This window comes from Vollenhovia emeryi, unplaced genomic scaffold (assembly GCF_000949405.1).
Source record: "Vollenhovia emeryi isolate VEMERY1.0 unplaced genomic scaffold, V.emery_V1.0 DF939136.1, whole genome shotgun sequence".
NCBI classification, from domain to species: domain Eukaryota; kingdom Metazoa; phylum Arthropoda; class Insecta; order Hymenoptera; family Formicidae; genus Vollenhovia; species Vollenhovia emeryi.
In genome coordinates, this window is record NW_011967230.1 from 28,391 (window position 1) to 42,842 (window position 14,452).

At 44.7% G+C, this 14,452-nt stretch overlaps 1 protein-coding gene across 2 annotated transcripts in view; it reads right to left on the reverse strand.

Moving 5' to 3' along the window:
- The window catches only part of LOC105567544 (sodium- and chloride-dependent GABA transporter ine), an 18,557-nt gene extending 7,557 nt beyond the window's left edge, over window positions 1–11,000 (reverse strand). Inside the window, exons 1-4 of one of the 2 annotated variants that reach the window (XM_012022477.1) lie at window positions 10,082–11,000; window positions 9,637–9,972; window positions 6,223–7,017; window positions 1,746–1,933 (exon numbers count right to left, since the gene is read on the reverse strand). In XM_012022477.1, the coding sequence (XP_011877867.1) occupies window positions 1,746–1,933; window positions 6,223–7,004 (970 nt within the window). In that variant the 5' untranslated portion in view covers window positions 7,005–7,017; window positions 9,637–9,972; window positions 10,082–11,000. The remainder of the gene's footprint in view (window positions 1–1,745; window positions 1,934–6,222; window positions 7,018–9,636; window positions 9,973–10,081) is intronic. The other variant, XM_012022478.1, reaches the window with a different exon arrangement.
- Window positions 11,001–14,452: the final 3,452 nt, after the last annotated feature.

Genomic DNA, 14,452 nt, shown 5'->3' on the forward strand with positions numbered 1-14,452 from the left:
ATTATAATTGTTCAAGATATAATTAAGAATTGTAAGACGTCATAATTCCGTTCCAGATATCAGAGCGAGATGAAGATCGTGTGGCACGCGATCGACACGCGTATCAGTGATCTTTTAATTTATTAATTAATTTCAAACCAAAACTAATTATATTCAAAATAGAATTACTTGTTTAACGATAATTGCAATTAATTAATTGAAATGTAACTTTTGTCCCTTCTCTTATAGTATACCTAACTAGACTTTGATTTATATTACACGGAAAAAAACATTTAGCTGCTGTAGCTAAAACTTGGTAAAATAGGGACAGCTAATATTTTTAGTTGTGATAGCTCAATATTTTGCTACGACAGCAGCTAAATGTTTTTTTCCGTGTATGATTATTCAAGATATAATTAAGAATTGTAAGACGTCATAACTCCGTTCCAGATATCAGAGCGAGATGAAGATCGTGTCACGCGATCGACGCGCGTATCTGATGGAACTGGAGAGATCTCCAATTTTGATACCATCTTCCTAATCTCTTCGCGCGAATTTAAATCGACGTCGTCCGAGCGAGGCGATAAATCATTTCAATCGTGCAAATCGGATCGCGTTATCCGAGCCGGTTTCCCGGCTCTATAATTTAAACCGGCGGAGCGCCGAGATGATACTCGGCCGATTATTTCCACCGGTGTCATTGAAATCATTTACCGCGCCCGGCGGCGTAAGCCGTGTTCCGGCAAGGTCATGTATCAAGTTCCGCGAGCGAATTGCGCCACGCATCCGGGCTCCGGATGCATCCAGACTTTGAAAATTACCGGGCAACACGATACGCGGTCGCGTTGCCGGCTCGCAATCCCGCCGCTGCCCTGGATCTGAAGCTTACGTAAGACGTCGCGATTTTTTACATAGAATCCGCCTCAATGCGCTCCATTCGCGACGGGGTGTAATTTTTCCTTCGTCAGCGCGCGGTTTTTATTCGATAATGATACGTCTACGAGATCGGCTCGGTCCGATGCGTGCGGCGATTCGGGAGTGCCGTTACAATTTCTCGCGTCGCCACGATGAAACCACAGGCTTCTATATACTATTAGACTGCTACCCTCCAGCTGAAAATTGCGGCAAGAGTTCCACCATGTCTTGCTAGGTAAATAAAGTGGAATGTGTGCTCTATCGGTCTATCAGTGACACACATCGGTGTGCGTCGGCACACGTACTACTTTATTTACCTAACAAGACATGGCGGAACTCCCGCCTCACTTTTCAGCTCGAAGGTAGCAGTCTAGTAGCATACAGAAGTCAGTGGAGGAAACGTTGGTAGAATAGGAAAAGGTACTTAAAGAACGTTTTTAAAGGGGAAACGGCGCGAGAGGCGTTTTACGACGCTCAAGCTGCTCCGTAAAAATTGGAGGACAATACCGCGGACTCTTGGAGCTGCTCCGTCAGCTATTCCGACACTGACGTACTTGACGACGCGCGAAATAATCGCGTGCTCTTATCACGGTTGTGCTAATCGCGGCAAACACGTCGCGACTGTGTGGTCCATTTATTTGACATCCGCTTTATTTATTCTGACCTCATATCCACTGGCAACATCTGCGCGAACTCTTTTTTTTTCCTTCCCCCTCTTCTCTCCTTTCCCCTCCTGCTCCTCTGCGCCTCGCTTCGTAAAACTACTTGAACGCGTGGAACTGGATACGATATTCACGTCACGATTACGTGCAATTTGCATAATAGATTGATGCATTTATCGCGAGACTCACCGCCGCCACTTTTGTAGCATAAGTAGGGAAATCTCCAGACGTTGCCGAGACCGACGGAGTAGCCTATGCAGGCGAGCACGAATTCCATCTTGTTCGCCCAGTGCGGCCTCCTGGGCTGCCGATAATCGTCGGGATCGTCCGCGTCCATGTCGCCATAACTGGTGCACGTGGAAACGTCGTCCTCGAAACTGCGAAAAATGCAACGCGCGACGTCAAGCTTTTATATTACAAATGCAGCCGGGGCTCCAACGAAAGACATCCGAGACGCGGAATGCGGAAAGAAAAATTGAGAGAGAGAGAGAGAGGGGGGGGAGAGCGGCTCCAGGAAGTATGCTACGAGTTATGACAGTTTAATGGAAAAACAGCAATAACAGAGGTTTTATTAAATATTTCGCCGAGCGGATAATATAATTTCATCTCCTCCGCGTCGCGCGGAGTGGAAGGATAGGCGCTCGGGCCAAGGCGCGGCCTCTAAATCCCCTCGGAACAATAGATCAGCGGCGGGTCATCGTTACCGGCGACGATCCTTTTCGGCGCTTAACGATTTCGCGCCGCGTACCGCGGCGCCTACGGAAGCTGCTCGATGCATTATGAAAATTTATATCGCGGAAAATCACGCGGGAGCGCGTCGCGCGTCGGCCGCGCCGGAGGCCGCCTGCCCGCGCATTTGCATGACACGCGAATTCGTACGCGAGTCCGGCGGCGACCGATTAAATATTCATCGTCATTGTTTATAGAGCGGTCGAATTCGAGCGTCGCCACGTGATGTAACCGATTAGCGACGGTCCTGTACGCGCGCGAAAACATCACCGTGCCGCTAATGATTGTACGCGGCCGATTCCGCTCGCGTTCGCGTTCACGGGCGGATCGAGGGGCTGCACGCGAGCGAGAGGAGAGCCAATACCCGGATCCCTTCCGGTATTCGGCTCTCCGCCCCGTCACCGGTGATAAAACCGTCGCGCGAAATGGCGTGCGACATAAAAACCGACTTCGCGCGGGTGCATTACGTAAGCGTCGCGAGATCGGGGCGGAATTTTTATGCGTTTACAGCGCAAATTCGTACTTTACGGTGCGGTGAGCGCAGAAATGGTGTCAGGCGGCGGAGGGGTCGGGAAAGGGCGGCCGACAATGCTGAGAGATATACGCGACGCACCTGTGTACATTCCCGTTCGTTTTGCAACGGAAAACTAATATAACCGCGCCGCGGAAGCATCGCGGATACGATAATGCGCCCCGTGTCGGTAGTTTTTTTTTTTTAATGGAAAAAGAAGCCGTACGTATTGTCGTCCCACGACAGTAACGAAGATGAGCATTGACACCGATCGCTACCGCGTTTCAGGAGGAGATAATGACTGACTTAATCCTTTGAAGCACGGTGTAACACATAGACATAGTAAATATAGACTGAGCGTCCCATTGAATAAGCTGAAGCTTGTGAAGAGAGAGAGAGAGAGAGAGAGAGAGAGAGAGAGAGAGAGAGAGATTTAAGAAGACTTTCTTTCTCTGTCTTACACATCGTAAAAGAAAAGAATCGTGCCTGCGCAGTACTACACAGGCGTGATTCTCCCTTTTCACGATGGTGAGACAGAGAAAGAAAGTCTTCTTAAATCTTCTCTGTCTCTCTCTTCACAAGCTTCAGCTCATTCAATGGGACGCTCAATCTATATTTACTATGCCTATGGTGTAACATACATGTTACACCTCCGGAAATGAAAAAACCAACACTTCTTTCACTCCGATGTCTTTATCACATCGTAGCTGGAAGGTTTCCGGTTTGCTAATTCCGAATCTGAAGTCGAAATTCTAAAATTATCGACGATTGATTCAATATAGCAGCGCAAAGTTAGTTTTAATTTAAAAAAGTTTCTTGTCTACAAGATATCCTGTACTCACAAAATTATTCCTACAAATGACATTCTGAAACTGGGCGACAGGGAGTTTCTGAGATCACTGATTGCTAATTTGAAGTCAAAATTTGAAAATCCAAGATGGCGGATCCAATATAAAGAGTCGAAATTGTAAAAAAATGCAATCGATTTATCTGGAACTCGGTACTCGCAAGTTTTTCAGATTTACCAAATTCACAATGGCGGATCCAACATGACGCCTCAAAATCTGCACTTGAATTTTGTAAATCTGACACCAGAATCGTAATCAGCGACCCAAGAAACCCTTAAGTATTAAGTTTTAGAAAAATCCGCTGAAAGAAAACAATGTATACTTGAAAGGGTTGAGATAAATTGTCGCGCAATATGATTCTGGCGCGATTATACCACTTAATTATTTGAGAGAGAATTGGGAGAAAAGTTTCCAAGTTTTTCTCTGCTTGGCGGAAATTACGCGAACGAGCTGTGGCCCCAAGTGTGGCCCGTACCGGAAGTGCATAGCCGCGACGGGCGGTGCGCGCGCTCCGCTCTTTATTGGCGTTAACGATCTCGCGATGACGGCGGTATCGCTTTCGCACACGGGCAGCAGGCGGGCGGGTGTGCGCGGCAGCTTCAAAAACGAGACGTGACGCGGTCTGTAAATGTAGGACGACGATTACGGGTCGTTTCGAGCCCGTTTCAATGCGAAGAAGCCGGACGGAATCGCAACAATATGTCACACCGCACGAGCACACCTACTTACAACGACCGGTGCGGTCTCTTACATTGTGCACCTATTATCCACTTACGTCTCCGGGACGATACGCCGGAATTGCAGACCCTGGATGACGAGATCTGACGGCTTCGCGCCGAGCAGCTTAGACGCGTATCGCATCTCTCGTCACGTAGAATCCGCCGCAGCCCGAGACGAGAGGCGAGGCCCTAATCAGAGTAATCGAAACCGGTCTAACTAGACCGGTCTAATTAGTGGGTGAATTCAATTTTCGACGACGGCGGATTCGCCGTCTCGAGCGAGGGCCATTTTCGCGCACTGACATTTGAACTCACCGAAATTATGCCGGAAATTATACCGGTTTCGATCCCCCCCCCCCTCCGACTCTAATTTACGGACACGAAACGAATCTAATGCAGCAGCTTCCAGCGCTTTAGAGCAGCTCGCGGCAGACGTCGATTAGAGCTATTTGTAAACTGAGAGCCCCCAATTTCATCGACGTCGATTAACTAACTTGACCCTTGCTCCTTTCGAGACCCTAGTCCTGCCTGCGGTGCAGGTATGCAGCGTGACAATTCTATCAACAGCGGTCAATTAATATTAATTGCTAGCGCGATCGATCCTAAACTCTATCTAAGGTGATCTCGTATGGAAAACCGAGTAGGCATTTTAGAGCCGATTTTACTGTGACGAAAGCTCCAAAATACTCTGAACGTAACAGTTACATTTAATACATTTAACACACTTTGTAATATATTTCGATCTCTATTTTGCTGATAGTTTAATCTTTCTATTAAAGCTCAGTTTCTCTTTTAACTTTACATTCTCTCGTCCTCAGAACTGCGCTCCAGAAAGGAACGGAACGTTTAGTTAACGCGACTGACCTTGAATAGCGCGAAGAAATTTTGCTGCTGCATCAACGCGACGAAGCGAAGTGGTAAATTTGCGACTCGACAATGTGCAATTGACGTGCATTAGGCAAGCGACTCCGGAACGTCTCACGGTATCTTTATTGTTTGGAGATAATCGCTAGGATAGTTACAAAGCGCTCTCGAACTGCCGTCGCGGAGATCCACTGAAGGTTGCGTCGGGCCACAGCTTCATTTTTATGTGTCGCGTATGCGGTTCCAGTTTATTCGGAATGTTTGCACCAAGTGTTAGGTCCTACGTGAGAAACAGATGGGAGCTGGGGCTTCTTACGCGGTTTAACCATGCCGCTAATTCACTATCATGATGTGCATTCAGACTCGGAGATGAAGAGCTCTTACACGAAGGAATAATTTCATTAGATAAGACGAAGGGGGGGGGGGAGAAAAGATTTAAAGCTCAACGAGTGTCGATTACCTCGATTGTTTGCCAACTTTCGTAAGGAGCCGACAATCCATTGAAATTTAAGCGTTATCTTAAATACGCGCTATCACATATTTCTTAAAATACCTTCTCTTGTCTCTGACTCATTTTCGCCACACGTGTTTCTCACCACGCTGCATAAATACAGAAACTTCGACTTTATCTTAATTACTCGTGCTACAAAACGGGCGCTCTCACAATCTTGGCATAATTATTTCTTCAAAGACAAATAAATTGCCTTTTGAAGTAATGCTCTTTGAAGAAATAATAAAAAGAAATCCGAGATTAATCGCGATCTTTTAAGAACAGCGAACGCCGCGAGAACTGATCCGTCGTGTCCCTTCCGTCCGTCACCAAACGTCCGGGTTTTACGAGACAAGATGCAAACGTAGCCTGATCGTGTCTTTGTAAAGGCCTGGCCCTTAGCGCGAAAGCGGGCACGCGTGCGCTATCACGTGGAACGTGATTCACGGCGGCCGTTTCTTCGAAAGCGCCGCGGGCACAATCGTAGGCAATGTGTCTCACTTACGGTGGCGGATGTACCATGTTAAGCAGCTCCGACGGCGAAGTGGGAACTCTACGTATCGTGAGCTTCCGGCCGTCGGAAGAGCCCAGGCCGATCGACGCCAGGGACTTGATCGAGATCGTATCGGGGAACGAGCGGGCCTGACTCCCGTTGGCCTCCGCGTACAGGACGGAGGCGCAGGTGGGCGACAGCTGATGGCAGCAGGGACAGTGCTGGTGGCTGTCGTCCATGTGGAGGGCCCTTGGCGAACGCACGTTGAGACAACGATAACGATGCAGTGGATCGATGCCTCTGGCGCTCGATCTGCCGGGGCTGTGTCCGTTGTCGCGATCTGAACTCGACCCGGACTCGGCCTGGTCGACCATCAGCCGTGGCTGCAGCCGCCGACGATGACCTTTATCCCGGCGAACGCTCTCAGGAGTGTCGTCGCGATCGACCGCTCCTCTGACGTTGCTGCCATTGTGGGTTGGCACAACGAGGACCTCGCGTTCAACGGTGTTCAGCAAACGACCTCTCTCCTCCTCCGAAGACCACTCGGTCTCGATCTCGGGGCGTTTCTGGCGCTGACGGCGGATCCTGATCACGTCCGGGTCCGCGTCGTCGGATACATCGTCCTCCTCTTCGAACATCGTGCTCATTTTACGCACGCAGCCGGCCTGTTTACCGTGGAACTTACTGTGGGTAGCATCGCCGTGCTTCGGCAGGACGGGCTTATTGCCGTTACGCGGCTCGTCACTGATGCTGCCGCTGATGCCGCTGTCGTTGTTGCCGCTCTCGGTGTCCATCGCATGACCACCTCTACAGAGAGACACATATATATATATACATATATTATATGTACACTGAGGGAGGGGAAATCTCTCTCTTAGTGTTCTAGGAAAATTGGCTGTTATAATACTCCCATTTCGTGGAGAGATTGTTTAACGATACGCTAGATGAGTTGAAAGGAAAGGTGGTTTGTAAAGTTTGGAAGGAAAAAGAAAGAATCAAGAATCAAGAATGAAAATGTAAAATGTATGTAATGTTGAATGTGAGGATAAACAGAAAGATAAATGTGAAGGAGAATGTAAATAGTCAAACTAAGCTTAGGATATAGGGGATAATTGTATGATATTAACGATATTAACGGTGTGTAGCGTAAAATAGAGTAGGAAATAGAATTGGGTGCGTGTTAAGTTTGGATGGTATGAATGGATAAGACTTTTTTTGTAAACCAAGTCCCACTTTCTGGCTGTATGCTAAAGTGTAATAAAGATGATGATGAATACTTCCATTTCGAAAACCAGCTTCTTTCAGGCAGTGTCTTGGCTTTAAAATCAAAGTAAAAAGAATAACGGATAGTATTGCAACCTGGTATTACGTTAAATGAATTACGATTCATCAAAGTGATGAATCGAACGGATATTGGTTTGAATTTTAAACTAATTATATTTTAATTAAACTTTTGTCGATCATGTGGTAAAATCGTGCGGCAAAAGCTGGCGATTGATCCTGTGTTTAACAATATCGACCGATCTCTTTCGCAGGATCGTATCTCGAGTTTACACAATTCCCCGTTTTTCCGTTTCAACGCTCATCCCGGTCCTAAATGAGTGTTTAAGCAGAAAAACCGAAAATTGTGTAAAATCGAGGTACGACCTTGCGAAAGAGATCAGTCGATATACCCTGATTTTCAGCAGGACACGCTGATAAAAGAAAAAAGTATACAAATTACTAAGTAATGTATACACGCGCGCGACCGAGTCGAATTTTCAAAGGAAAAATCGACTCCGGATTACTGCATGCGGAATTTAGAGTAGGTACATTCGACGAGTCTAGGCCAACATAGAAAGAAACTTATGAATAAACGACGACGAGAGACGTCAGACCATTGTTCGGGCATGCTTCCGCCGATTTTATCGAGAAGGTGGTAGTGGGCGGCGAGGCAATAGCATACTCGTAGGGTTCAAACGAGAAGAATACGTTGGACCGTATCGAGCAGCGCGACCAAAGCGCATTCGGTTTGATAACCTGCTAGCGATTGACCATTGATGAAGTTCCAGCGTCGGCGAAATACTGTACCGCTCGCAGACTGATCATGTATCACGAAAAAATTGTTTAGAAGCATTGCTTTAAGGCCTGTGTTCGCGATGCTGGAGCTTGGTCCAAATTCTAACATCGTGGACACAGGCTTTTAAAAAAGTATTGGTAAGTTATAAGAACTTAGTTTCGTTACGTATATTTTCTTTCTCCTTCCTTGAGCAGAGATGTTTCTCATACAGATTTTTATGAAATTTTCAAAGCGCTCGATCTACATTTCGTAATCTATATACTCTCGCGAGTGTACCTCCGGATGTTTTCGATGAAATATTAAATTTAATACGCGTGTCCGTGAATCGTATTGTATAATACGTAACGCTTCCTGTGAGCGAGCTTTGAGTGGCGCGCGAGGAATGTCTCTCTGCGGCAGTTCGCACGATTAGCATAAATTGTCGAATATATTAGACACCGCGCCGTAACGAATACCAATTCCACTGACGAACGATTCGTTATACCACTAATAAAAATCACCACGAGTCGTATTTTACGGAACGTCAAGTATCCTCGCGATATAAATATTCATTACGTCTATTGGAACTAGAACTGTTGAAGCTGAAATAACCGGCTTGCGATTTTTTATCAAATTTATAAGGGTGCATTTTCAGAGACTGTCCATGACTTTTGCTACATGTATAAATGACTAATTGACCCATTTTTACGTTCCTCCATCTCTCTGTCCGAAGATACATACTTATAGAGGAAAGTCCCCTATTATGAGATAGGCTTCTAATATGAGATGGCGGGATTTCTGTGAAATTAATAGGCGTCATCTGTTGATTCCACCGTGAATTTATTGCCTTTGGAGTGAAATTTGTTTAGTGGAAAATTAATTGTTAGATTGTGTAATTGTTGCGAAAAAAGATTTGCGATTAAATTTGGGCACTGAAAACCTGCTATCTCATATTAGAAACCTATCTAACAGAAGACTTTTCCCTATAAATATAAATTTATTTAAATTATTATTTAAGTACATTTAAATAGTAAAAAACACTAGGTACATCAATTATCAGTAGTCCTACTATTAATATCGTTAAATAAGTCAATATTGTTAAAAAAAGATGTTCATTCAAACATCGTTTCTTTACAAATGTGGCAACTATTTGAAATCAGCGAACATGCGTATTCTCGTAGTTTCAAAAGCCTGTCGATTTGTTTTAGCTTACCTCAAGTGAGGTTTGAGTATACATTTCTTTACGTTAATAATATTTAATTGTACTTTATTTACCTGTCAAAATTCGATCTCTTCTCGTTTCTGCTTTAGCTTGTTTTAGCTTACCTCAAGTGAGGTTTGAGTATACATTTCTTTACGTTAATACTATTTAATTGTACTTTATTTACCTGTCAAAATTCGATCTCTTCTCGTCTCTGCTTTACAACTCAAAACCCGCTAAAACAACTTTCTTTCGTTTTGACGTAACGACGGCAAACGGCCACGTGACTGCGCGCTTACTCCTTGCAGATACGACCGACTATGCTGCGCGACTCTTTACGACGTTCTGATAGCTAGAGATAGTGTCATCGCAGGTGCGTGCGGCTATCAATCCAATATGATTTGTTACAAAATTCTCGCGCTCGTTCGCGACAATGTTTATTAATGTCATCCGACGTTCATATTCCGCACGGACAGTCGTTACGTTGAGCGATCGGTGTGGAATGATAATCGCACTGCAATTTCTGAAATCACTCAAATAAGTTAGCGAAGTTATTACGCGCGAGATCGGCAAACGAGGAAAAAATGAAGGAAGCAACAGTCACGAAAAATAATGCTCTTTTAAACACATACATACGTATCTTCGCCAATTATCGTCGTGTGTTTCACACGGCCGTGGATTCTCGCACGAATTCCAATTCGCGTAAATACTTTCGAGGACTCGGCATTGTTACGTAAGCAGCGCGAAAACTCTATTTTGCACTTTCGCTAATGAGGAGGAAGAATCGCGTCGCGTCGCGCCGCGAACGAGGGCCCCGAAACTCGGAGAGCGCGCGCTTTTCGGAGCGCGTTGTCGCAGGTAAGCGTCATACGGTGACACTTCCACGCGCGTCACGTGTCACGCGGAGTGCGTTACCTGTCAGATCGCAGCGTGCCTCGAAATCGGGATCGGGCGCGTCTCGACGAGCCGAGCAAAAGTCATCCGCGTATCGCTCGAGTGATAACGAGGCTACATTCACTGCGCGCACGATACGCGGCGCGCACACACACACACGCACGCACGCACGTATGCGCGCGTGCACGCGCGCCCGCCTCCCCGGGGTGTCACGTGTACTATCGTCCGCGGCGCGGCATAGCGCGCGCACGTTCCGCGTTCACTCCGTTTTGCAGTTTCCTCCAGTTCTTTCCAGTTTCTCCTTCTCGGAAAAGCGCGTGGCGCACGATCGCCGCGAAGCGATCGTTTCCGGACCGCGAAGCGACGACACCGCCGTGAACCCGCGTTTCACGGCGATCCGGGTTCATGTGTACGCCCGTGCGTCGCGATCGTCCGCGATCGTGACACGTACACACACGTATGTACGTACGTACACGCACCGACGTATGCACGCACGCACGCACGCACGTCACGTCACGTCACGTCACGTCACGCACACGCCACACACCGTGCGATACCCACACCGCGACGTCAGCGCTGTTGTAGGTGCGTGTTTCGCGACGCGTGCATAGTTGAGAGACTCCGAGTCCGAATCGTATGACTCGCGTACAACTCGGCCGGTTCTGGGAAGGGGGACCGTGATATCCTCTTCTGAATGCGTGCCCACCTCTCTCATGGTCAGCGCGACGAGCATTTAGCGGATCACGTAGGGGGATCGAGGTATCAATGTGTGTGCTCGGCCGTGCGATCGGAGCGAAAGACGGGCAGATCGACTCGCGGGATGACTCCAAGATTCTCGCGGACCCCGGGACCAAATTTTCAATGTGTATATCTCGGCGATACGAGGGCGGGGAACACGCGATAACGACCGCGGAGGGACAAAAAATTGATATCCATGCAGTCCCAGCTTGACAAACCCGAACAATATGCGAGCGTTCGGAGTCGACGTTGGAGACGTCGGATTTAAATGACTTTCGCGACAAAGTTTTTGTCTTCGGTCCCTGCGTAATTAACTGATCCGCGGATTTGTGTGTTCCACGTTGCGCGAATAAAACTGTGGAGCTTGTGGTTATCTGCACGTTTTCGTATGCTTCGGAATGATATCGTATCTATTAACACGATTACGCGGTGATCGACCGACTTTTAACGTAGGCGATTGACGGCCTCGCATATTCTTCCTGCCACAAGGTCGCTTTCTCAAGTCCAAAGCGGTTGTCTATCCGTCGTTAAAGTACCATCGACATTTAGTTATCTTTCCTGTGGATCTGGTAGAAAGTGTAGGCGAAAGAGCCCGTATATTTACAGATGTGGATTGGGTAACGAGTGTTTCTAACACTACGTGACTACTTCATTATTATGCGTGGAACTTCTCAAGTTGTTAATTCGCTTATGCTTAACGAGACACCGAATACTGAGTCCTAGTATATCATCCTAGTGTAGACCAGTACAGACTGGTATGGACTAGCTTTATCCTACGTATAGACAACAAGCGAAACACTGGCTCTCCCCTGTTCAATAGCAACCGTATCTACTGCGGTGATTTGAAATCTGCACGAAGCAAACCGTGTCAAGTTGCATTTTGCTCAACACGCAGTCAGCTTGGCGACAAATGAAATTCTATCGTATTTATATTCTAATTATTTCAGCGAAGAATGTTATTTTGGTTTTATCCCAATAGGTTTTACGAAAAACGATAACAGAATACTTTTATAAGATATGTGAAAGATTATCAGTTTATTAAATTATATTATTAAATAGATTAGATGAAAGATGAATAAAACAAGTTATTCCTGATTCATTCTTCTAAACAATACTTTTCCGAATGTTTAAAGAAAATGTGAAACGTTATTAGAATAAAAAATAAAACTACACTGTACATACAAATGAGATTTGTTTAAGAAGTTTTCAAACTTTGTCTTTACAATTTTTTCAGGCTTATAATGAGCTAATTTAATTTTGTGCCTTTCGAAATATATTCTTTCTCGCGAGCATTCTCTATGAGGACGCCATGTGCAAATTTCTAATGTGCACCCTCTTTTATAAGATTTGCATTCTCTCTCTCTCTCTCTCTCTCTCCCTCTCTAGACATGTAATAAAATATATGGACAACCAAATTTGTCGAGAACAATCTGCTACAAATTTTGTCAGCAAAAAGAGTACAAGTTTGATAAAAAATTTGGAACAATTTAATTATATCAAAATGCTAGTAGAAATAAAGCACATCAATAAAATATCATAGTTAATGATGAAAACTTAAACTTTAATATACTTGCAGTCTAACATAGATTGTCAGCAAAATTTTTATATTTTGCAGTTATATACGTATAATTTATATTTCAGCATTTTACTTTTCATTCCGTTGCCGTATGCAAGTTTCGACATGATAAGACCATACATATTCAACGTATACATCTGCGGGATGCGAAATGAAGAAGATTGGTTTTTCGTTCGTGTCGCTACATCGATTTTTCGCTGTGTTTTAGAGTTCTAAAAATCCAACGTAGCGCACCATTCATGAAAGAAGGCCGCGCGAGTTTTTTTGTGCTTTAGTAGGCGTGTTAATTCTTTCTAATCCCCAAAAACTGGTATGAAACACGTATTTTGAAGATAAGTACCATGAATGAAGGCTGCGCGAGTTTTTTGTACGTAATTTGGCTGCAGACGCGCTAATCCCTCCTAATCCCTAAAAAAAATTGGCTTAAAAACACACGAGACACGCTGTTCGAAAGATAAACATCGCCGTGCAAGACGCATATGCGCGCCATCTACTATCTCTGTTTTAGGTTAGGATCGCGAGTCGATATAATCATCAATATCTTTGTATACAAAAATCATTGCAAGATGATTTTGGGCTCGTTGGATAGTTAAGACTTCAACGCTTTTCACGAGATAAGAATGGCTTATCTTGGACCATTAGTTTATGAAATATCCTTGATTAACTCCAAAAATAAAATTAATTTTCTTCTGAGATTGAGATTATGAATTAATCTTCGCATAGAATAACAGTAGTAAGAAGATCTTGAATTTGTTTAAAAGCTAAAATTTTTGCGTTTTCAAAAATCTAATTTACCTTAAATAACTGTGAAACATCATCGATCAATTACAAAAATCAATATTGTTCTGAAAATCAATCTCCATCTGTTATAGTAGAACTCGCTATAGTTTCGAATTAATTATTATTCGAATAATTCGAATAAATTAATTATTCGAATAATTATTATTATTTTACGGATAATGTTTACTTCAAGACAATAATTCTTTTAATTTTAACAAGTTAAAATGAAACAATTGTTTAATAAATTACGGTTACGTGCATATTCAATATAATACAATTACACATGCGACTTTGCTTGCTAGTTCTAATGTATTTTACTTCAACTTAAATGGAATAATCGTTTCTATGCAAAACAATACAATTCATATATTGTTATAAAATTCTCTATACAGTACATGCAGTTTATTCATTTTGTAAGTCCAGGGCTATGATTTGTCTACAATAATTATTATCAGTAAAACATTTCTCTAAAATAGACAAATCTCGTGCAAATAGTCTTTATTATTTACGAACAAGAGCCGTTTGAAAACGTGAGTTACGAAGCTTTCTATTAATAAAAAAAACGAATAAGTAATGTTTTTACGTATCTTGGGTGGTTTTCCCATTCGGCTCACGCCCCGTTTAACGAAGGTTCCGTTTCCTTTCACCGCGATTCCTTTTACGCGATAAACATTGATTATCGCGTAATACCCTTGTCTACACGTGCACTTGCGGTCGCGCGCGCTACCATACGGCTGGATAGGATCACTGGGCCAAGGACCAGCCTGGCGGCTGTCTGTGGGTTCAATTCCCACGGAAGACCGAGTAACGGGTGCTTAAGACGCCGGTGTCATTACCCTATGGTTAAGTGACAGGTACAATTGAGCGTAACCTTTGCTTCCCTCGCGCTCCAAGAAGGAAAATATCCGCCCGCGATGAGAATTTTAGCGCGATCCACCGTTCGGATTTGTGCTCGGTTAGCCGCGGCAGCACGATCGTTGATTTCATAGTCGAAACTTCCCTGTAAATTCGTAAT